This window comes from Balaenoptera ricei, chromosome 1 (assembly GCF_028023285.1).
Source record: "Balaenoptera ricei isolate mBalRic1 chromosome 1, mBalRic1.hap2, whole genome shotgun sequence".
NCBI classification, from domain to species: Eukaryota; Metazoa; Chordata; class Mammalia; order Artiodactyla; family Balaenopteridae; genus Balaenoptera; species Balaenoptera ricei.
In genome coordinates this window covers 1,826,112-1,850,460 of record NC_082639.1, presented here as the reverse complement: position 1 = coordinate 1,850,460, position 24,349 = coordinate 1,826,112, and the positions used below count along the sequence as shown (strand labels likewise).

At 58.3% G+C, this 24,349-nt stretch overlaps 1 protein-coding gene across 4 annotated transcripts in view; it reads right to left on the bottom strand.

The window, feature by feature from the left end:
• PRDM16 (PR/SET domain 16) overlaps positions 1–24,349 on the bottom strand; it is a 330,283-nt gene that overhangs the window by 201,944 nt on the left and 103,990 nt on the right. For 3 of the 4 annotated variants that reach the window (XM_059902057.1, XM_059902131.1, XM_059902217.1), the window contains exon 2: positions 20,655–21,004. The exons of the other annotated variant lie outside the window; for it this stretch is intronic. In XM_059902057.1, the coding sequence (XP_059758040.1) occupies positions 20,655–21,004 (350 nt within the window). The remainder of the gene's footprint in view (positions 1–20,654; positions 21,005–24,349) is intronic. 4 annotated transcript variants of the gene reach the window in all.

Here is a 24,349-nt window from a genome sequence, read left to right as displayed (position 1 = left end):
GAACAGGTGATGCGCAGGCCAGAGGCCATGTGGATGAGACCCCCAGCCTGGCCCTGAACCCACCAGCTATGTCACCCCCAGATCCTGCCTCAAAGGGGCCGATCGCACACGTTCCTCTCCTGATGCTGGCCGCTGGGCAGGAACACGCATGCGGTAGGAGATCCGAGGAGGGCCAGGGCAGGACGGGGCTTGAGGCGCGGGTCAGGGCAGAGCAGGACGCAGCCGGCGCCTGGGCCCCCTGGGAGCCTGTAAGCCACGCGGGTTTCCTGTGGGCACCTGGTCCTGGCAGAGAGCAAAGGTCTCTGAGGGCACCACAGGAAACTGTTCCAAAGGAAGAAGCCGGAATAGGGGGCTCACGGGCTCCTACTTAAGTCCTGTGGTTCTCAACTGGGGGGTCCCACTGCCCAGGAGACACCGGCAATGTCTGGAGACACCTGGTCGTCACGATCGGGCTGGGGGTGCTCCTGGCGTCCAGCCAACTAAACATCCCGCGTCACCCACTGCAGGGAGTCCCAGGCCCCACGAGTCAACGGAGCCAGAAATGCCTTTGTGGGGGTCACTCCGCTTGCCCCTGCCCGCCCTTGGGCTGGTACCCCGAGGACGCCCCACGGGCTGCAGAGGGACCGGCCCTCTGAACGCGGGACGTACAGGGCAGACCGTCCCCTCCACAGTCCCGATCACTGCAACAGCCCGAGGGGCTGGGATCCCTGTACAGACAGGCACGCTGAGGCTGGGGGCGGTGGTGGAGTGACATTTTCAAGGCAGAGCCAGGATTTGAATCCAGGGCTGTGGAAACGGGTCTTGAGGCCACGCAGCCTTAAGGCCAGTGAATCGGGCAAAGGGCCTTCCGGTTGCTGCTGCCCACAAGCAAGGATCATGAGTAAGTCTGAAGGCAACTGCCTTAGAGCAGCGCCCGCCCCTACGTTAGCTCTGCCCAGCGACCCTGAACTTCAAATGCACTTGCTTCCCCCTTGAAACTCTCAATGGAAGCACCCTGGCCTCCACGGGAGCAAACCTTCAGTATCTGCGCCAAGAGCGGAGGCCAAAGGCACTGAGATCGTAAAACTAGCTGCTCAAAAGGAAACTGGTCTTACATTTAGGTCTTTAGTCCATTTTGAGTTTATTTTTGTGTATGGCATTAGGGAATGTTCTAATTTCATTCTTTTACATGTAGCTGTCCAGTTTTACCAGCACCACTTTTCGAAGAGGCTGTCTTTTCTCCATTGTATATTCTTGCCTCTTTTATCAAAGATAAGGTGACCGTATGTGCATGGGTTTATCTCTGGAAAACATAGGCAGAAGACTCTATGACATAAATCACAGCAAGATCCTTTTTGACCCACCTCCTAGAGAAAGGGAAATAAAAACAAAAATAAACAAATGGGACCTAATGAAACTTAAAAGCTTTTGCACAGCAAAGGAAACCATAAACAAGACCAAAAGACAACCCTCAGAATGGGAGAAAATATTTGCAAATGAAGCAACTGATAAAGGATTAATCTCCAAAATATACAAGCAGCTCATGCAGCTCAATATCAAAAAAACAAACAACCCAGTCCAAAAATGGGCAGAAGACCTAAATAGACATTTCTCCAAAGAAGATATACAGATTGCCAACAAACACATGAAAGCATGCTCAAGATCACTAATCATTAGAGAAATGCAAATCAAAACTACAATGAGGTATCACCTCACACCAGTCAGAATGGCCATCATCAAAAAATCTACAAACAATAAATGCTGGAGAGGGTGTAGAGAAAAGGGAACCGTCTTGCACTGTTGGTTGGTATGTAAATTGGTACAACCACTATGGAGAGCAGTATGGAGGTTTCTTAAAAAACTAAAAATAGAACTACCATATGACCCAGCAATCCCACTACCAGGCATATACCCTGAGAAAACCATAATTCAAAAGGAGTCATGTACCACAATGTTCATTGCAGCACTATTTACAATAGCCAGGACATGGAAACAACCTAAGTGTCCATCGACAGATGAATGGGTAAAGATGTGGCACATATATACAATGGAATATTTCTCAGCCATAAAAAGAAACGAAATTGAGGTATTTGTAGTGAGGTGGATGGACCTAGAGCCTGTCATACAGAGTGAAGTAAGTCAGAAAGAGAAAAACAAATACATATATATGGAATCTAAAAAAAAAAAAAAGGGTTCTGAAGAATGTAGGGGCAGGGCAGGAATAAAGATGCAGACGTAGAGAATGGACTTGAGGTGAGGACACAGGGAGGAGGAAGGGTAAGACGGGACGAAGTGAGAACATGGCATGGACTTATATACACTACCAAATGTAAAATAGCTAGCTAGTGGGAAGCAGCCGCATAGCACAGGGAGATCAGCTCAGGTGCTTTGTGACCACCTAGAGGGGTAGGATAGGGAGGGTGGGAGGGAGATGCAAGAGGGAGGAGATATGGGGATATATGTATACGTATAGTTGATTCACTTTGTTATACAGCAGAAACTACCACAGCATTGTAAAGCAATTATACTCCAATAAAGATGTTAAAAAAAAAAAAAAAGGAAACTGGTTGGGCTCCTCCATCCAGGGCACTCACACAGTAGGGGCACTTGGAGGGGTGGAATTAATTAAATGACCTTGCATTTTGTAATTGCGAATTTCTTTCCAAGTCATAAAAAGGGGATAAATGCGCTGGGCTAGAACTCTCTCTGGGAAGTTCTTTTGGAGACTCAAGCTGGCAGGGCTGGCACCCTGGCCCCTGTGTGGACGCGTCCACCTGCCTGAAAGCCTCCTCCACCGAGACCATCCTTCAGACTCTGGGTCCCGACTTGGCCGGTGGCTCCTTTGCCTTCTGTGGGCCGTGCCTGCCTTCCTGGGAGCTGGCGTGCGGGGGGACACACAGGTGGCGTGGTCTCCTCCGTGCACCCCCGTGTGGGCTGCTCAGCCTCTCAGACGGGTCCTCGCTTCCTGGACCAGACACCAGGCTCGAGGAGCCCCTGCAGGGGGTTGGAGTCTCCGACTCCAGTCACCTCGCCTCCCCTGGGGTCGTTTCCTTACTGCTGCTCAGGAAACAGACTGATGGTCCACAGGAGAGTAAACGGTGCACCTGCCATTTCCCACAGCGGCCAGGTGTCCGGGGATCAGGAGCCTCTCGTCTGCTCTGAGATGGGCAGTGTGGGCTGCCCTGCCGGGGGGCCCTCCCACTCCCCACGCCAGACACGCAGGGGCCCCCGGGTGCCTCGTTGCCAATAAACGTGTGCTCACTCATCCCCAAGGGCACAGGTCCAAGCCCACCCAGCAGCCTCTCCTGGAAACAGCCTCGCTCAGCCTGGGGCTCGGGCATGGCTGTGCTCTCTCCCCAGCTTCCAGCTAAAGCTACACAGTAAAATCAGAGACCGTCGAAAATGCTCGCGCTCTGCCACAATTCTGTGCTGAGGAGCTCGTGAAGGTTCCGGAACAGGGGGTGTGAGGCTAGGCCCTGAGACGCCTTGAAAGGGCCAGGACTTGCCATCTACACGGGCATGGGTCTTGCAGGGGCACCTGGCAGGCCTCCCCCACTCCACGGACAGGAGGGACACACGGGCCCCAGTGAGCAGTGGCGCAGCCCCGAAACGAAGCCAGGGCGCCAACAGCCCGATTCCATTCCTAAACACCCACTCTCGGGCACTGACGCTCGGGGACCCCCTCACGTTCACCAGACAGCCCTCCGGGGTCGACACAGGAGAGGGTGTGACCAGGCTCAGGTCTGTGGGGGTCAGTGGGCTCTCGAAGGCCACCATCAGCAGCTCTGTGACCCCCGACAAGGCGCCTTGCTGGGAAACGTGGGACAGTGGTGCTGCTTGGTGACATCAGGGACACGAACGTGGTGGGGTGCTGTGAACCGGTCCACGACGCCAGGAACCCCTGGGGAAAGCGAGCATCATCGTGGGCTGGTCAGGGCCCAGCTGGACCAGGCAGGGGGGGGCGGCTGTGCACCTCGCTCTCTGCCAAGCCCTGGAGTCTGGAGTCGGGGCCCTTTGCGTCCCCCGGGCTTTCAGTTCCCCTACGAGAGGGTTAACTGCGCGGGACCCCGAGGTTCTGGCCGCTAATCCGGCACATGCGGCCTGCACTCCGAGGGCAGAGCGGGCAAGGGGTAGCCGGCTCCCCTCGCCGCGGGGGACCGTGAATAGCAAATCAGCTTCTCCAAGCGGGCAATTACCAGGGGCCGAGGCAGCCTGCCCTCGGCTCCCCCCGGAGGCACCCCAGCCCCCAAAACCTCACACATACCACTTTCCTTTCATCTCCTCCAGGCCTGCCTGATAATCAGATCCTGCCTCGTTCCTAATCCTTATTCTTTTTAAAAAATGGATTAGGAAAATCTCATCTGGAAAATTAATTAATGTGTGAATTCAACAAATATTTACTGAGCGTAGCACTTTGTTAAGTATTTATTTTTTACATAACTTGTATGTTCCCCCCTCCCACTTTTGGTTGGCTGGTCAAGTTTCTGGCTGGTCCATTTCTGTATTTCACGCGTTTAATTGCTACTTCCAATAATATTATTCTCTGATTCAACCATTAAGATATATTCTTGCATACTCAGTCGGCCACCAAAGCACATATTAAACCTCGAAATTTTAAGTGGAGACAGAAATCAAATGGCCTTGCCGGACGACTGGGGTCAGGCGTCCTTGGCGGCCACGGCCCCGCTAACCTGGCTGACACAGCCCACGGTCCCAGGAAATTGCAGGAGACGGGGACTCTTTGGAGGCCCTTGATGAGTGCCCAGCGATTGTGTCCGCTGTCATCCCACCGCTGGCACTGGGGATTATTTTCAATGCCCCATTTTCCCGTCCCCCTAACCCTCCTGTCACTGGCTGTAGGTAAGTACACCCTCCTAGAGCAGCCCCCGCCCCCAGCCAAACAAAAGTGAACTGGCCTCCTCTTTCCCCAAGAAAGGAAGCCGAGCCTTTTCATGGGCTGTGAATGGGGCCCCTCATTTAGGCCGCATTATACCCGGGCCTTCATTTCCCCTTTCCTTCTTTCCCGCATTCAGGGGGGTTCTGACTTCAACTAATTCAATAACAATCCCGCCAGGCCTTCCCAGCTCCCGACTCGGGAGCACATTGTCTGGGGTGCAGCCTTCCCCTCGGCCGGGTCCGCTCTCCAATTAGCCAACTGCTGGGCCTTGTGTCCCTCCCCGCTCCTCCCTGCCAGCCGCTCATTTTTAACCATTTCCTTTTGAACCGGACTGCGGAGGGCCTTTGGGGGAGAGCCTGGTGCCGGCTCGGCCGACCCGGGCTCAGGTCACACTCATCCTGCAGAAGCGGCACTGGCCTCGCAGAAGACGTGAAGACCAGGCATAAGCGGGCAGCCAGGCTCTACTGTCCCGACCCCACCCCACGCTGTCCTCCTGCGACGGCGAGGTGGCCGAGGCCTGCAGATGCTCCTGCAACGTCAGCGCTGCCTCGGGGCCGTAGGGGCTGGTTTGGGATCTTGTACAGCTTTGGTCCCGATGACCACTTTCTTCTGAAGTGTCGACACTGCATCTTTGACCCCCAAGCCAATTTCTCCTGCTTGAAGAAAAAGCGTTCCAAGGCCTGCAGGGAGCCACGTTCCCTCTGGTTTTTTCCGTTGCAGGTTCACGGAGTTCGTACGCACACCCACACGCACACGCGCACACACACCACGGGGCTCAGACAAGGCGGGTGTCGGAGAGCGGTCAACCCAATCCCCATGTTTATTTCACTGCTGTTACCTTCGAACGAAAGACGTTGGAATTGGCTAAAAATGTCAACCCTGGGCTCTGACTTGGGTTAGCAAGGCTGTCATCAACTAAACCCCTCCTGGGTCCCCACCCCTCATGCTCCCAATGCAGGCACGGTTCCTCTTGGTGTCAGGAGGAGACCTGGCCGGGAGGGTTTGGGCACCAGCATCCATGCAGGGACACGGCACCAGGTGTGTGCCATCACTGGTTCCTCTCTCCTACAATACCTGGGAATGACTCAGCCCAGGTATTTGCTCTCTGAGGGTCTGTTACAAGCTGAATTGTGTCATCCTCCCCCCAATTCATAGTTGAAGTCCTAACCCCAGCACCTCCTAATGTGACCCGATGTGGAAATAGAATGCTTACAGATGTAATTAGTTAAGATGAGGTCGTGCCGGGGTGGGTGGGCCCCTGGGACAGATCCTCCCTGAGAGGCTGCAGAGGGACCATGGCCCTGCCGACATCCTGATCTGGGACCGCCAGCCTCCAGACTCTGAGAGTGGGCGTCTGGGTGAAGCCGCCCATCGCTGGCACTTTGCTGCCACAGCCCTAGGGCCCAGTGCAGGCAACTCTGGTGCAGCAGCTACCTCCTTACTGTCACGTCCCCTGTGTTCAGAAATATTCAGTATCCAATCGACCAATTGGCCGATTTGAAAACTGCCGTAGAGGGAGAACTCACCAAGGCCACTTTGGCCGTCACATCATTATTTTCCAAGTCCTCATCGTTTGCTAAATCCAGTGTCTGAGGAGTTGGGTGGAGGCATCTGAGGTATACCTACTAAAGACCCCGCCCGGGGCTTCCCTGGTGGCGCAGTGGTTGAGAATCTGCCTGCCAATGCAGGGGACACGGGTTCAAGCCCTGGTCTGGGAAGATCCCACGTGCTGCAGAGCAACTGGGCCCGTGAGCCACAACTACTGAGGCTGCGCGTCTGGAGCCTGTGCTCCGCAACAAGAGAGGCCGCGACAGTGAGAGGCCCGCGCACCGCGATGAAGAGTGGCCCCCACTTGCCACAACTATAGAAAGCACTCGCACAGAAACGAAGACCCAACACAGCCATAAATAAATAAATAAATAAATAATTTAAAGACCCCGCCCGGCCCCCCCCACCCCCCCCACCCCCCCCGCTTCTGTGTAACTTCCCGGAGAAACTTGGTGAGCAAACCAGGATGCAGCTTTCTGCACCACTCAGGAGGAGGCCAGCGGGGAGCCGGTACGCATTTGCCTGCATGCATCTCTGTGGCTTCAAGGCTGGGTAACTCATCAGAGATGAGAAGGCCGTCTAGGGGGGCTGAGCTTCTGTGCGGAGAGACAGTGGCCAGGTGCTGGGGCTGGAGCCGCCGAGGGTCCCATGCTGACCCTTCGGTCCAGAGGGTGTACCAGCCTTGCCCATCCCAGGGAGCAGACTTTACAGGAATATGTAAACGCAAAGGTTGCCAGGTGGGGCCCACGCAGCTTGGCCTGTGTTTTGAATGTATTGAAAATAGGCATTTCTTATTTCCAAGGGGTCCCTCCCCTGAAAGGGGCACATTCGGGTCCTCCAGCGAGGCAGTTCACAAGGCTGAGAAGACTCGTGTGCATTTCAGCTCACAGTGGAAAGAGAGAGAAAGAGTTCTACGGAAATTCTAACCATCACGTTGTGGTGGAGGGACGTCTGGTGAAAAATTACCCACTTTTTTTTTTTCCCCCAGATGCAGCAAAGAAATCTCTCCCCCGCTCTCCACTTCCCCACCTCTTAAAGATCGGAGTATTCAAATGACACGTGCCTTCAGGACAATTCACTTCAATCCTTGCTTAACAAGTGAAGAAACCGAGGCCCAGGGATGGGGGTGGCTGCTTGGGTCTCTGTCCATGGCATGTGACACAGACATCTCAGTAACCTGTATGTTGCCTCTTAGAAAACCTCGTGAATTTATCAGATGTTTAAAAGGAACAACAACAACAAAAGGCTGGACGTGGCCATTCTAACCCTTGTCTACTCAGCGTTAATGGGGGTGATGCCATCCTGATAACAGCATGGTAAGTCCTGGCTGTCCTGGGGTTTTGAAGGCACTTTATGATAAAGGATCCAAGAACTGTCCCACCTCGCGGGGCCAGGCAGCCAGCAGCCTTGCCAGGTCTCCCTGCATCTCCCCGAGTCTGCTGGACTCTCCCAGCGTGAGGGACGCATCTGTTTACTGGGAACAGGTGACAAGAACAAACCCCAGTCTGGGAGCAGGAGTCTGACGTCCTAGGGGGCAGCTGGAAAGCCCTCCCGACCTCCCACCTCCACCCTGGAGGCACAAGGCACCGGCAGGGGTCGGGGGGGGCTTAGGGCAGCTGAGCCCCAGAGGGCAGTGGGCCCCTCACTGCAGGCAGCCTTGCCTGGTGGACGTGTGACTTCCGTGGACCTGGACAGGCACAGCTAAAGCAAGGAAGCCAGAGGCGCTGGGTCGGTGCTCTGGGCCCAACCCCAGGGTGCAGAGGTGGGGAATCCTCTGGACCCAGCGCACCAGCTCAGATGGATTGGGAAGCCACACTCAGTCTAGGCGGAGGCACAAGCGGGTAGGAGGTGCTGACCCAGAGCAGGACCTGCCCCATCCTAGTGGGTCCAGCTGGAGAATCAGCCTCCCCTGTCCCAGCGCGGAGGACCCACCCGAGGGAGCAGCCGCGAGAAGCGTGCAGCCCCGGACGGGGAGCAGGAGCCCGGTGTCCCCAGGCCTCCCTGGGCCTGACCGGCCAGCTGTTTGGGTGAGCCCATCTACAAGGTATTTTAGATTCCAAGAAGGATTAAATAAGGAGGTCAATCCAAGACAGACCTTCAAAAGTTGGGGAATTCTGGTGTTGTCTTCGGGCTGTCAACGGGCCCCGGGTTCCCGCAGGAGCCTCTCCGGTTGGGGCCTGGTGTGGACTGTTCATCTGTCTGAGTGAAGCAAGCGTGGGCGACGGCAGGGAGTCCGGGCCCGCCAGGGTGTCACCGAGAAACTAGTGACTCGACCAACCTCAGTCCTGCGAGGCCCTCTGAGGGCCTGGCGCTCCAAGGGGCCGTCCCACGTCCTCAGGGCTGACTCAGAAGCCCCAGTGAGGACCAGAGGCCAGACCTCACCAGGGACTGGTCCCTGAGGGCTGCAGGACTGACAGGGCAGCAGCAGAGGTGCCAGGAGCTTAGCTGGCCCAGCGGCCCTTGGACAGGCCAGGCCCAGGCTGGGCCGCCCTCCTGAATGCCAAGGCCCGTTCCTCGTGGGCTGGCGATTCCACCTCTCTGCCCTGGCGCTGCGTGCCCTCCATCCCCGGACGAGCTTTCAAGTCAGCGCCACCTAAGTCATCCCCACGGCGATGCAGGCTTTCTAGACAAGGCAAATACATCCCCTTCAGCATGGCAGCCCCTATGATAACATCAGTGGAGTCTGAAGGCTTTTATCAAAATGCAAAACAGACCCCTTTTCCGTCTCCCTCCTCAAAGGAAGGCAACGAGGCTCAGGCTGCCTGAGCTGCCTCCCCAGGGCCCTCGTGGTCCATCCCTGTCGTCGTCGTCGTCGTCCTCCCCCTCCTCCCCCTCCTCCTCTTCCTCCTCTATCCCCCCCGGCCTCTCATCCATCACTCGCTCTCTTCCCGTCCACCTGTGAGCTGCCGCCCCAGAGCTCAGCGGCCTCCCCCGGGGGCTCCGGGGCTGCAGGCCATTTCATCATCATTATCTTTACTTAAGTCCAGCGTGGCTCATACTTTGTCCACAAGGTTTTACTTCGGCCCCGAAGGAGGCCAGGGCAGGGGGCTTGGCCACCTTGCCCAGGCCCCACCACCTGCAGGCCTCACCCTCTCTGGCGAGCCCCATCCTTCCCCACGGCAACGCACAGCTCCCATCCCCGCGGACCCTGAGGTGCGCCATTGAGAACGAACCAGCCGGGCGTCCTAATCCCCGGCCACCCCCACTTGGCAGTGCTCTCCCGGGCCTCCACTGAGTACCGGCTGAAAGGAAGGCTGATAAATTAGTCTAGAGGGAAACAAGGCGGCTTCTACTTGTAAAAGGTCATTGCGACTTTGTTCTGGGTGAGGGTTTATCTCAGCTGCCGCAGGGACAGACAATGCCTTGGGCCTAAATGGCAGAAATCTTAGCTCCGCTCCTGAAATGACTGCGCTGATAAGCCAGAATGGACTTTAGAAAGATCTAAATGGGAAAGGAGTGGATGTAGGTATTTTTGAACATGATTGAACAGGGATGACACAATGGGATGTGCAATTAAACTGGGCATTAGCCCAGAAGGCAGGAACGCAGACTGAAAGCCAGACAAAGGTGCTCCCCGTGGCCCCGCTCGGGGCTGGGGATCCTGGCCCTGCCCTGGCTGGCCGGGCAGGGGGCACAGCTGGGACAGAAGGACAGCAGGACGGGAGCCCCGCATGCCCTGGGCGCTGCTGTGGAGGCTGGTGCCTCTCTTCAGGCCAACTCCCTGGAAACACGGTGGCACGTGGCACGGGTGGACCGGCACACAGGTGAGCAGGGACCGGCACGCTGACCCCTGTGGCGATGACAGAGCATCCTGTCGTAGCATCTTCCCATGCGGAGGAGCAGACACAACCACCTCCGCCGACGCGCATCCTGTCGGCTGACTTAAAACGTCATCTTGGGGCTTCCCTGGTGGCGCAGTGGTTAAGAATCTGCCTGCCAATGCAGGGGACGCGGGTTCGAGCCCTGGTCTGGGAAGATCCCACATGCCGCGGAGCAGCTGGGCCCGTGAGCCACGACTACTGAGTCTGCGCGTCTGGAGCCTGTGCTCCGCAACAGGAGAGGCCGCGATGGTGAGAGCCCGCGCACCGCGATGAAGAGTGGCCCCCACTCGCTGCAACTGGAGAAAGCCCTCGCACAGGAACGAAGACCCAACACAGCCATAAATAAATTAAAAAAAAAAAAAAAAAAGTCACCTGTAGGACATTTTCTTCACTGTGCTCTAAACAATATGAGGGCGGGGCGGGGCGCTGCCCCAGGACACTGGCTCCGGTGGGTCCCTCGGGGCCTGCTGCCGTGCGCCCAGACTGACCTCTCACCCGGAGAGGACGTCCTGGCCTGACCTGGCCTCGATCAGAGCAAACCCAGCCGCATCTCAGTGCCCAGCAGGGCCCCAGAGAGTGGGGGGAGCCCCGCGCCAGCCCCGAGCAGAGCAGGAGAGGGTGGCCCGCAGGGGGGCCCTCCGGCAGCTGCTGCCCCTGGACGGGTGGTGAGCGGCTGCATCACCCTGGTTTCTGGCTGAGGCCGAGGTGGCCTGTGACACGCTGAGAGCATTCCTAACCTGGGGATGACCAGCCCGCAAAAATTCCCAACTCGAGAGAACCTTTGATAAGCAGGTCTGGCTGGGAGGTCCACGCCCTCGTCCCGTGACCCAGGGAGACCTTTTATGGCCTGCGAGGCCTGGGATGCTCATCTGACCCAGCAGGGAGGGAGGCCCGGGAGGGGGTGGGCGATGGGCCAGCCAAGGCCACGCTGGGGGTCCCCGGGGAGCCTCCGGGCCAGTAGCTGCCGGCTCTCAGGAGGGGCCACCCTCCCGGCCCGTCCTGCTCTCTGCGAGGCCGCTGCTGGGAAAGTACTTGAAATAATCTTTCCGTGTATGTGAGTGACACTGCAGATGCCTCAGTCTTAGCAGGTGGGTCCCACCACTTGCTTCCTGCCTGGGGAAGGCGGGCTCAGCCCAGAGAGGGCCGGCCAGAGGCAGCCCAGGCCAAACCTGAGAGCCACCCCTGCTCGGCCGGCGGTATGGGTGCAGGCGGAGGAGGCTGAGGGGTACGTCTGAGCCACTCCACGCCTTACTGTTCCCCGTTCCCCTGGAGGAGCTGGGGCCCGGGCCATCACCCACTGGACAGAGTGGTGGGGGTGGAACGCCCGCGTGGGCTGGGGGCTGCTCTAACCGCTGGCGGCTGGCACAGGGGGCCAGTGCGGCTGGCCCAGTCTCCGTGCTCAGCGTGTGTTGGCTGCGTGAACTACGGGGGCGAGCGGCAAGGCAGAAGGATGCCACCTGGGGGTCCCCTGTCTGGTCCCTCGCCCCTGTGCCAACTTACCATGCGACCCTGTGGGATCCCCTTCCCTTTCTAAGGCTCGGGGTTCCCACCTGCACAGTGAGGGGGAGAAATGGTGACGCCCCAAGTAATCTCCAGGCATGACGCAGACGATCGGTGCCCAGGAAGCCCCCCCCAACCTTGACCATCAGGCCATGCCCTTGGGAGGGGCGTCAGGTCACTGGTCAGTCTCCAGCGGGCTCCCCTCCGGAGGACAGCAGTGCCAGTGGCCAGCTGTCGGGGTGCGGGTGGGATCGCTCCAGGGCCCCTTCCCGGCCTCACCTGCCGCCCAGAGCTCCACCAGGAGGACAGTGGGGCCGCCGGGCTGCGCCTGGCTCCGGGGTTGGGGGCAGTGGCAGAGGGGCATGGGGGCGGGAGCAGGGAAATCCATGGTAAGCCCCTTTCTTGGGGCTTCCACCTGCCCCTTTCTTGGGGCAGTTCCCAGTGGACCCTCTTCCACTGCTAAATAGAATGCAGATTCCTGGGGACCCCCATCAGGAATTCTAATCCACTAGGTAAGGGTGGGGCCCTGAATCTGCATTTTGAAGGTGACTGGGGGATTCTCAGCACGATCGTTTGAGAACCGCAGCTCCATGGGACCCAAGCCTGAGGTGAGCAGGTGGAAAAGATTTCCTTTTAGATTCCTGGACCTTGCGCCTCACAGGCTGACGGCCTGGGGTGGGGACCCCATGGTTCCTGCCTGAACGCGTCTCCCCGGCCACCCCCAGCCAGGCCCCAGGTGCCCTGGGACCAGCTCAGGATCCTGGCTCCAGAGAGGCTGATGGCTGTCTCTGGGGTCCGGAGAATTCCACAGCGGGGCACCCGAGGGGCGGACACTCACGCCTGCCAGGCCCTGCTGCGGTCCATCGGGCTGGGATTTGGGATCTACTTACAGACGGAATGAGGACCACGGAGTAGAAAGCGCCTTGCGTGGCCAGCGTGTGCACACAGCAGGTGCCTAATGAACACCAGGCCTTCCCCTCTCGCCCACGCTTTTGGGTCACAGAGAAGCTGCCCGGTCAGCCTGCCCCAGCCTTGCCAGTCCTGCCCAGCACAGGGACCCAGGTGCCTTTGTCACAGTCCCTGAACGTGAGATCCCCATTTCCCTTACAGGAAAAGGGGGGGGGGAGGGCGGGAAGAGGTGACAGAGCACCCCATTCTTGCCGGCTTTCTGGGAGCCAGTGGGATAGGCTGAGCCCAGGTCCCCTGGGGAGGCTGAGCCGCCACCCGGAGGAGGAACCATCCTGCCCTCCTTCCGCCTTCCCACTCGCTTCCTTCTGACAACCCCGAGGCTATTTCCATGTCTCTGGTTCACAAGCAGCCTGTTCCAGGGTAAGGGCGGGCTTGTTGTCACTGGCGTGTGTGTGTGTGTGTGTGTGTGTTCCTGTGTGTATGTGTGTGTGTGTGTGTGTGTGTGTTCCTGTGTGTATGTGTGTGTGTGTGTGTGTGTGTGATGCAGATGGTAAAATACCATTTAAGAAGTTGGTATTCATGGACGTCTCTCGAATATGAAAAGAAAATATTTATTTCCTTTTTCGCTTGTGAATCAGAATGCTCTATTTAAAGAAAGTACCCTCTGCTGGACTGTGTCTGAGTTATTACCCCTTAAGGAAATAAAGAAGAACTACCAGGGAGGTATTCTTAGTCATTCTCTCTCCTTTTCCCGAAAATTCCTTATATACCCGTGCCTCGGAGCTGGGCCTAAGATAGTGCAGGATTTCACGGCATTCTTGGGCTAAAAACGTCTGGACCTGATGTCATGGTGCTTGGGAGAGATGGCAGAGGGTCTGCGCTGGGAGCGGTTCCCGAGGAAACGAGATGGCGCGGGTTTCTGTGTCCCCAGCCCCGCTGCACAGGCGCACCCAGGCCACCTCCCACTTGGCCCTGTTCCCACAGGACAGCCCCTCTCGTGGAATCTGGGTTCCTGTTTGACAGCCTGGGAAGAGGTCTCCAAACCTGTTGTCATCCAGGTGTTTCCACGGGCTGTGAACATTCACTGGGCGGCAGCTTACAACTTTGGTCGCTTTCTGAATACACGTTACGCCTCCTAAACGCATTCAGAAGATCATTCCAGGGGGACAAAAAGGCCCTGCCATGTTTCCACGTCTAAAATAAAATTCCAGACCACGCAGAAGGAGAGTCAGTGTCAGGGGTGAATTAGCCGGCTGGGCAGAGGAGGGCAAAGTAAAGGGAGACTCAGGGCTCCCATGTCCCTGGGGGGCGGAATGCTGCCGGGATGGTTCTAGTGTGTATCTTGGTGCCACGGAGAGAAAGGACAGAAAAGATTTGGGACTGAGAATACCAAGCCCTGTGAGTAAGGCCATCAGACCAGCAAGAGGCCCAGCCTTTACAGCTGAGACCGGTCCTGGCCCCCTTCCCCAGCAGGCTTTCCCGCACGCTGGAATTCCAAGAGTAAACACAGCAAGATGGTCTAAGAGCCAAATACAAAGAAGCAAAGAAGCATGCCTCCCGGCATGGCCGCAAGAGCACTTGCCGCGCCGGCTTTCGGGTGAAGAACGCACGAAGAGGCTGAAGTGTGATCCTTGCACCAGGATGAACGTGGAAGAGAGAGGGTAGGAAGTGTGCCCCCTGTGTGTGTGCAGCACGGAGCACGGCCACCTGTACTCGGGCCGCAGGGGTGGCTCTGGGACAAGCCGTTCCCTGCAGTAGCATCTGCATGCCCCCAGCGACCCAACCCAAATCATCCCCCTCGCCTCCCGGGGCCCCTGGCGCAGATGCTGGAGGTCTGGAAGGATTCCCCCCTTCTCTTCCTTTCCAGCCTGGCTACTCTCACCCCCACGGCACATTCTAATTTCCTAGAAGTTTTCACAAACCCAGTGATCAGGGAGGTTTGTTGGGACTTTTGGTTCAAAACCAGGTCAGTCCTGGGCAAAACAGACACGGCTAGTCCCTCATCTGGCCAAAGCCAGGCGTCTCTTGGGTGGGGTCTGGGCACCTGTTTTTCTGATGCTCCAGGTGATTCCGTGTGAGGCCCTCGGATGGAGACCTCTGCTCTCAGGTCTCAGACACCCGGGAAACGTCTGAAGGACAGTCCTGACCTTCGACTACCAGCTGTCACATTTTGCTCTGCAAACTTGGCAGACGCTGTCTAGAGCCAGGGCTTGCCCCTCCTCCCAGGCTGCGTGACCCTCCTCTCGGGGTCACCTGGAGCAGTGGGGGGCTGCTGAGCCCAGCTTTCCTCTCTCACCGTCCTGGGGCCACAGGTCCCTCCACGGGGTGGGCTGGGGCTGAAAGAGCCGGGGATTCTGTGGCTGTCGGCAGTTCAGGGCCACAGAGGAGGTGCCCGCCGGCTGGACACCAGCTCTGCTTCCACAGGGCTGCTGCCGAATGACATGCCTGCGGGTGCAGACCAGCCGCGGCTGTTGCTGTTTCTCCCGGAGGATGGGCACTTCCTTCCTGAGCCTTGCGGAGCGGCCAGGCCTGGCCATGGGGGCGCTGGCTGCCTCAGCCCTTCTGAGGCCGGACAGGCGCCCACAGCGCCGGGAGGTCAGCGCAGGGGGCAGGGCGCTGGGAAGCTCAGGCTTCGCGGGCTACCAGGTGCATCCAGGATCTTTCAGGTGACAAGTCCAGCACATGTGTCTGTCTCCAGGTGGACGGGGTTTCTCGTTTGGTCCTTATGTGGCAGGGACTAGAGAGAATTGAAGCCCACTCCCAAGAGCCTCGGGAACTCTGCCCCGGGGGGAGGTGGGTGCTTGGTTATAACAGGAGTCACTGCTGCCTGAGCCCAGGCCTTGATGGCCTTGGGGGCAGGGAGCCCCGGGGTGTTGGTGAATCGTGCTCACATTCAGGCGTGTGGTAAGTTCAGCAGGAAAGAGGACAGGGTGCTTGAGGCCAGAGCGTGAGGGTATAAATGCAGGAGAAGAAAGAAGTGGAGGCCCGTTCCCCACGGAGACCTGGGGCTCAGATTGCGGCCAGCGCGGAGGTGCCCACGTGACTCCCGGCCAGGCTGGGGCAGGTGCCAGGGCGCAGAGGCCAGCCCCACCCAGGAACTCCTACCCCTCCTGGTGTCACACTGAATTTGGTCTCAGCCAATCTTACATTAACGACAATGTCTCAGAATCTCAGCGTGCAGGGCTGGGTAGCAGCTTTTGCCTGGAACATCCCCTACCCTAGCATCACTGGATGTGCTGGCAGCCCGTGGTCCTCGGGGGTGGCCGGTGGGTCCTGGCCCTCGCCAAAGCCATCCAGGGGGAGCCCTGGACCCCAGAGGAGCTGGCTTGGGGGCCGTGTGATGGTAGCACCCGAGAGACAGGGCAGCCTGAGGCCTTGGGGCTATTTCCCCTGTGACCCTGGAGCTTCCCACAGGCCCTGGCCCAGACACGGCCATTTGTTGATTGAGCAAATGAACATGTATATTAATATTCAGGAACCACAGCCAAGGGGATGAGGTAATCCACTCAAGTAAATTCTTTAGATAATTGAAACCCCATCAATTCACGTTAACGTTTTCCACAAGCTCCTTAAACAGAGGCAGACGCATTTTTTTTCGACAGATGATGCTTGAGTGCCAGCTAGAGGCTGGGCAAAGCTCTGGGCACCAGAGAGCCTGCCTTTCTGGGGGAGACAAGTGCTCCACCAAGAAACATGCAGAACCGGGTGCTTTCGGTGCGAAAATCACTCCCGCCACCTCCCCGTGGAGACCTGCACGGCCTGCCCCAGCCCGGCTGCACAGCTGCAGGGCCCTGCCTCGGGGGCAGGTGGCATCTCTGAGGAGAGGGCTGCACAGCCCGGCGCCCTCTGGGCTGTCACTCGCAGCTACCTCTTAATTAGCAAAATAAACAGCACGATGATAAATGTCATGATTTACTCAACAAATGATCAAAATCATTGTTTTTCAGACCCCAGGGCAATAAAATGCAATCACTGGGTGATTGATTCTGGGCAGGCTGCGTCTGGGGGGAGGGGTCCGGGAGCGCGAGCGTCCTCCCGGGCACGAGGACAGACGACCTCCCTTCGAGAGGCAGCCCATGGGGGCCGTTTCCACGCACCCCACGCTCCCATCTGTGGCCAGGGATGCGGCTGCCAGGTCCGGGGAGCAGGCGGAGCCCATCTGTGCTTTCTTCCAAAATGACAGGGAGTCACTTCCTGGTGTCCCCCAAAGCACCCGGTGGGAGCGGGGGAAGGCTTAGAGTCATTGAATGTTCCTGACGCCCACATGGGGAGGAAGGCAGATGAAGAGTGGGAGGAGGGTGCCCAGCCACGGGGCCCACACGCACCGTCCCATTTTGCTCAAGTAAAATTCCTACGTGAAACAAGGCTGCTCCTGCCACCTTGACCCTGAAGATGCCAGGTCACTCATGCTGCCCCAGCAGGGACAGAAGCATCGTGTCACCGGAAACCGTGTGCACCACAAAAAGAGAAAAGGAGATGGGACCCTTGGATTTTAGTTCAATGGAATGGTCCACGATAGGAATTCTGTTCTCTGAGCAGAAAGAAAATTGTTTCCATGGTGTCCCAAAAGGAGGGTAGGAATAATCGGTTTGACCTTGAATTTGAGCCCGTCCTCCGAGGGACACCCACCCTGTGTCTGCGAGGGACTGTCTCTGGACCCCCCTCTCCTGCTGGACCCCAACACCAGACCTCACGGGAGCAACCACACTCCGAGCCCAGCCAGGCCACAAAACGCTCCCACCACCCTCCACCCCTCGGGGATCCAGACCCATCCAGGCTCATCCTCAGAGTTCCTTTGCCACCTTCGCTAGAATGTCATTACCTGTTCTTTCTTCTTCAGGAACTAAATGCCATGTAAATTGTAGTAAAAGCAAATCAACCTGATTTATGGAGCTTAATTACCAGCATGAGATTGAACATCGACACACGCAAAATTCGGGGCCGGACTGTAGGCCTTTGCGTGTTGTCCCTGGGACCTGCCTCTGACGGTCCTGCATCTGCCCTGGCCTCCTTGGCGGTGACACTTAGGCCCTGACATTTCCCTAGCGATTGTCTTGGTCCCCAGGCCTGCTTTGGGCTGAGCTGACCGCAGGCCCGGGGACAGCGTCCCAGCAGGAGCACGAGGAGGTGGTCAGCTGCCTCACTTCGGGACTCCGGGGTTCGCTGGAGGCCCTTCTGCCGTCCGGAGCCGCAGAAAGATCCAGGCTCTGGAGCCTGGGCTTTCCGCTCCTAATCTCGAGCCCTGTTTGCAGCAGAGCAAAGGCGAGGACCACGCCTGCCCTTGAAGGGGCAGCAGCCGGCCGCTCCTCTGGCCCAGACGCTGTCACACTCGAGCAGGGCACAGAAACAAAGTGAAACATCGGTCGCCTGTTTCGGGATGCGAGTGAGGCTCTTTGGTTTCCACCCCAGAGACCCATGGAGCTAGAAGAAACCACCTCGACCTTATGACTTATTTCAAGCAAAAGCGGGTTCGCCCTGATTTTCGGGGCGCCTGCTTCCTCCTCCCTCTCCTTCCGGCCCGATTCTGCCCTTGGGGCTCGACCGCGATGACGGTGATACAAACAGCTGCTCACGACCGCATCGGACGGGACGGGACAGGAGGCCGCGAAGCCCAGAGCAGGTGGTCGGGGCCCGAACTCGCCGAGGAAACAAAGTCAGATCCCGCCGGTGCGTCTGGAACACCACGTGAGGACGTGGACTTGGAGAAATACCTGCTGGTGCCGGCGGGGAAAGGCGGCGGTCAGGTCACGGCCCCGGAATCAAGGCGCTGTCCGGGGGAGGTGCCGTGGAGGGGAGCGTTCCCGCACGTACACGGAGGACAAATGATATCGCAAAGTCAACAGGCACCGGGCAGATAACAGCCACGGCCCGTACCAGGCCCGGCACCCAGGGCGGCGGCGATACGGGCTGTTTCTTTAAAAATAGAGCAAACAGAGGCCTGCATCAGAGCAGACAAGAACCAGGTTGCCTCAAGGTCATCCATCGCACTACCCGTAGGGTCCGTTTACCCTGCAGCATCTGAAGGCGCCTCTTAATTCAATAGTCCAGGCCTTTCCGAGCACGCGACACAAACACCCCTAAATTCCTTCCGAACAGCCAGGCGGGAAGGGCAGGACAGGTCATCTGCAAAAAGCCACTGAACAGCCCAAACCACTTACCTGTTACGTTGTCTGAAGATGCTCTCCTCGGCCCAATGAGGGCCACCCTGTGGGTCTCCGAAGAGCACACGACCTGCCCCCAGGAGGGCCGCATCTCCCAACTCCTCACCTCCCACCTCACCTTGCTCCCACCTGGCCGGCCGCTTCTGCAGGTGACCCGACCTTGAGAGGCACGCACGGCATCGGGCGCCTGGGGACAGCAGGGGACGGGCCGGCCTGCACGGTCCAGCTGGCCAAGCTGTGGCCTCCCCAACTCTGGGTTGTTGTGAATCCTGGCTGGCCTGCTCTTCCGTCCATCTGGTCAACCCACTACCCCTCTAAACCTTCTAAGTCTACAGAGCTCAGGCTGTCAGCTGGCAGCCGGTAGGGGGCTTCTGTGTCCCCTGATGTCCACACTCCATGTGCTACCACAAACCACACTCCCCCAGCTTGCTGGAGAGTGGGGGCGTCCTGCGTTCGGGGCACCCTCGTGTCCTTGTGAAGGGCATGGAGGTCTCAGGTCTGCGGCCACTGCCACCAGCACATGCACCGACTCAGGCAGCCTCTTTGACCTTTACGGAGGGTTTCCAAAGCTGACGGGCCCGGGGGAGATGCTCAAGGGCTGCTGGGGGTCCAGGAGCCTCCCAGGGGTTAGGAAGAGGCCGTGCCCATCTCTAGGGAGCAGCGGAGGCTCCAAGGCAGCCTTCCAAGCCGTAAAGACTCACGAGAGGGGAAAGACAGATGCAGATTCGCCCCTTGCTGTACACAGAAGGCCGAGACACAGTTTGGGAACTTCTCCAAAGCCACGGAGCAGCTGGGGGGAGTCGGCTCCCCTGACCCCCGCTGCCCTGGTCCGCTGTAGGGGACACGGCTGCCGGCCACACAAGGCCCTCTTCCCTCCTTGGACAGCGCGCCCCTTCCTAGAACTGACCTCCATCCAAGCACTTTTGGAAGTTGTGAAACACCCAGAAGGAATCTGGGTTGGCATTTGCATTTTCCGTCCAGGCAGGGTCCCTGCCAAAAATACCACCGAGCATTGGCCGTGTGGAGCCAGCAGAAAGGCTACGACCAGAGGGGAGAGCGCTTCTGTGGGGCCCACGGTCCTTACGAGACCACCTTGAAAGCGCCCCCACTGGGGCCCAGTGACGCTCGTGGCCCGAGCAGGATACCTCTGGGGGGAGGGCTGCCTTTGGGGGTGTCAGCAGCCGTGTCCCCACCTAACCGGCCTCCCTCTCCTGACCGCACACGGGCTCCAGGACCATCGAGCCAGGCCCAGATCGTCAGGGAAATGTAAACCACAAGGTGCCCCTCTCTGTCCCCGCTCATCTGAGAAGCGCGGGCTGCTCTTAGGGAGCCAGCTGACCCGGACAGCCCGGCAGGAGGCCCTTGGCATGGATGTGCCTGGGGCATCTGTGGCAGCGTGGCCACCAGCCACGTTTTACGAGCTGCCCCTGGCTGCTCCTGCCGGGAGGTGGGCCCCCATCTGAGGGGCTTTCCCGGGAGCAGAGACTCCTGTTCTGGGAGAGAAAATCCATCTCTGAGGTTCTGCCGAGATTGCAGCCTTAGCACCTAAGATCCAGACGGGAAGCTCGGGGGGTTTAAGACATGAGCTCATTAAAGACACATTTCCGGGAAGAGAGCGGGCACAGCGGACGGGGGCTGCCAGGCAGCTACGAGGCCCTCTGGTGTTTTCGGAGTCGCGTCATGCAAGCCGCAGGATAAAATAAGCCTGGGAAATGTGACATTCGAATGCTCTCTCCTACCCAGCCTCCTGCCCCCGGCGGCTCAGCTCACCCGGCTTTATAAATAGATGGAACACGAGATAAATGGCCGCGATCAATCACCCTGCACGACAGAGCTCACCTCCCAGCCGAAGTCCACCTCCTTCAGTGCGGCCCGGGGCGCCACCATGTACGGGCCAAACCGCTCCCCGACCTCCATCTTCTTCTTGGCCCAGATCCCCAGGCCGGCCCCGGGGATGGAGGACTCGCGGAGCTCGAAGTCTGGTGGGATGGGGATGTCCTCAGGAATGTAGACGGGGGCCTCGTAGGGCGAGCCTTCCTTGGGGGTGAAGTCCTCGCTGGTGGGGAAAGGGGACGGCGGCCCCATGGGGATGGGGGACATGATGCTGTCCTCGGTCTCGTCCTCGGCACTCTCGCCAGCCAGCAGGTCGGGGTCCGGCCCGTACATGTTATTTACAATGTCGCCGTCACCTGGAGGAGACAAGGCAGCGTCAGGCTCTGCAGCTCGGCTTCCCAGGGCTCAAGGCTCGGGACCACCTGGGACATGGGACAGAACAGAACCAAGGGCGCCAGAGGCCCAGGGGTCGCCCGGCCGCCACCCCTGCCTGGGAGGCACGGCCTCTGCTAGGGGCTCCCAGGGGACTGTTCCAGCAGCGTCTTGGGGAGCAACGCAGACCCCTGGGGGGCTCCCCGAGGCCCCGGGGGCAGCCCGAGGACATGCTGGCCCGTTCTGCGTTAGGACAGGCGGGAAGGAGGTGCCCACACTCCACAGGTCGGGGGCGGCGGGGGAAGCCGACACACCAGACACCCGACCCGGGGCTGATGGTGAGGCATTCTTTCTGAAACCGCTTTGTGTCTGCAGCCTTGGAAATTAGGGAACGGGGGCAAGTCCCAAGTTCTTGGGAAGACTCAGAATTTGGGTTACTGTGAAATTTGCCATAATACCTGGGCTGCTCTGGGCAGCTCAGTGGGGCCGGCTGGGCCCTGGGGAGAGTTCCTGGAAGTTCCCGATGAACTCATGGCAGGTTAGGACAGAGGCCTGTTGAGGTCATGAGTATGGGACCCATGGGGTGGCAGGTCATGGGACTGAGCAAAAGGGTCCCCAGCTTGTCTGTCTGCTGTGGGCCTTTCTTCGGGGTCCAGCCCAAGAGGCAGTTGGTACCAAAACAGTGCCACCTAGAAGTTCACCCGAGGGTAGCCCGAGGCACAGAAAAGATAATAAAGAGTGGGCGGGGGAGAGACAGGGCAAGCAAGCAGGTCCAACAGCCAGGAAATCAGCTTCACTGCTCGGTATCGACCCGAGAGTGGAAAACAGGGAGGCCGGTGGGTGAGAATGCCCAGCGGCGTTAACCCACAGCCCCCCGAGGGAGGGGCAACCCAAGTGTCCATCAGCAGATGAGGGGATCAACGCGTGTGGTCCATCCACACAACAGAATATTTGTATTAACATAGAAAAGAGAAAAGGATCACTGACACAGGCTGCAACACGGGTGAGCCTTGCAAACATCCCTCAGAGGGAAGGAGGCCCAACACAAAAGGCTACATGTCCTACGACTTCATTTATGTGAAACGTCCGGAAAAAGCAAATCCACAGACACAGAATCCATGTTTGGGGGGAAAACCGAGAGTGACCGACTGATTGGCACATGGTCTCCTTTGGGGGAAGAAAATGTTCTGGAACCAGATGGAGGGGGCGACTGCACACCCTGGTGCCTGTGCCCCGTGCCCCTGAATTGTGCACTTTAAAAATGGTTCATTTTTATATGCTGTGAATTTCACTCAATAAAATTAAAGAAGTCAGAGGAGAGTGAGAGGAGGAGAGGGGAGGCCCGGGGGTGGGAGGCGCACGGGCGGATTGCTCATGGCTCGGAGCCCGCTGACCTCTGATCTAGATGCTTCCGCCCAAGTCCCTCCTTCTGGGACTTGAAAACCTTAGAAAGTGACCCAAACGCTGTGGTCACTTTGGCCCTCATCTCGCGGCCCCCTCCCTGCTCCTGAAAGGGTCGTCTCCAGGGAGACGGGAACTTTTCAGTACGAGTAAAACGACCTCAGATCCGATGGAGAAGTAACAAAATGTTTTCTTTCAAAAGAAACCAAAGTCTAAAAAAAAAAAAAAAAAAAAAGAGAGAGAAAGAAAAAATGGGGATAACACTTATTTAATTTAGCAGTATTCACAGAAGTAATTATTATGTTTTATGTGGCCAACGGTTCCTTTTTAATTGACTTGTAGGATCCTTTCAAAAATGCAACAACAGAACGGCAGCTGCTACTCCCCCATCCTGGGGACCCGAGGCTGTTTAGGTTTGAAAGAACACCCCGACCCTTCCTGGGGCTGCGCGCGCACGAAGGTGTATTGCGGGGTAGGAACCCCCCCAGCGCGCTCCCTGACCCCTCCAGGGTCTGATGCCTTTGCTTCCGGGCCGGTAGGAGTCCGGCTCTGTTGGTGTGAGGGCGCTGGGCAGAGAGCGGGGACGTGTCCCCATCCTGTGCATATCCATCTCAGGGCTCTTTTTGTTTTTCTGGGTTGTTTTTTGTTTTGTTGTGTTTTGTTTTCTTTCTGTTTGAATTCGACTTCCCAAAACTCCTCACCTACTGGAGGAAAATCAACGCTTGAAGGGCACGTTTGATTTACTGGCCGAGCAAACAGCTTAGGAGAGAAAGGTGGTGTTTCCTGCTGATTAAAGGAAGGCTGTGTATCGCCCACCTCCCACCCGCCGCAGTCACCGAGGTTAAGTGATTGCCCGGAGCCGCCAGGAAAGCCCAGGTCTCGTTCGGCTGCCCCACTGCTGGCGGGGAGGGGGCCCTCTGTTTTCAGACGTGGCTGAGAGGAGGCCTAAGGGTGCGCAGAAAACATCTGGAGAAAAGGAGGCGCGCTGAGCAGCCCCCCAGGCCCTGCAAGAAGCAGGAAGCGGCTCGGATGCTGCTGGAGCCCGTGCGGGGCCAGCACAAACTGTCCCCCCCGCGAACCCCGGGTCCCCGAGCAGCTGGGGGGCTGGATGGAAGGAGCATTCTCCCTCGGCCCAGTGCCCCAGCCAGACTGCCCTCGGGACGGGTGGCCCAGCAGGAGCCCCTCAGCCCCGGGCTGCCGGGCATTTCCAGGGAGGGGGCATCATTACCCCCGGCCCCCTTCCCCTGCCACCCAGGCCTGTGACCACCGTCACATTCCCAGCCAGTGCTCTCCGGAAGGGCGGAATGCAGTGCCAGGAACATGAGCTTTTTATGACCTTGGGAATCTAGGCTGTGCCATGGCATGTTATTTACTCATGAGGAGACCGAGGTCCTTCACTGGGGTTTTGTGGTAGTTTCAGGCTCAGGGTTCATGACTGAGTCTGTCATCCCCAAAATTTCTCCTGGGAGATCCACCCAAATAATAAAAACAGGGAGGAGAGGGGAGGGGAGGGTGCAGGCAGCGACAGGAGGAAGAGGAGAGGCACGGAGCGATCCTGAGCCACGGCCACGGCCGTCAGGCCACAGGGCACCTGCCACCGGGGCTGGGTCCCAGCCAGGGCGGCAGGCTCTCGGCGAACTTCATGTCGAAACCCCGTTGGAGGCTTGTCTGCCCTCTCTCACCCAGATCCCTAAAGCCACCCCTCCACCCCCCAGAGAGCCCCATCCAAACATCAAACCCACGGCCAGGATTTCAGGGTCTGGAGCGAGAGAAGGCCCCCAATGAGCACCGCTGTGCCCGACTGGCCGGGGGCAGAGGGTCCCTCCGGTACCATCCGTGGGGCTGGCAGCCCTGCCGTGGCTAAACGAGCAGTATCCCGGGCGGGGGACATAAAGACCCCCGGCCCTTCCCTGAAGCTCCAGCTCCTG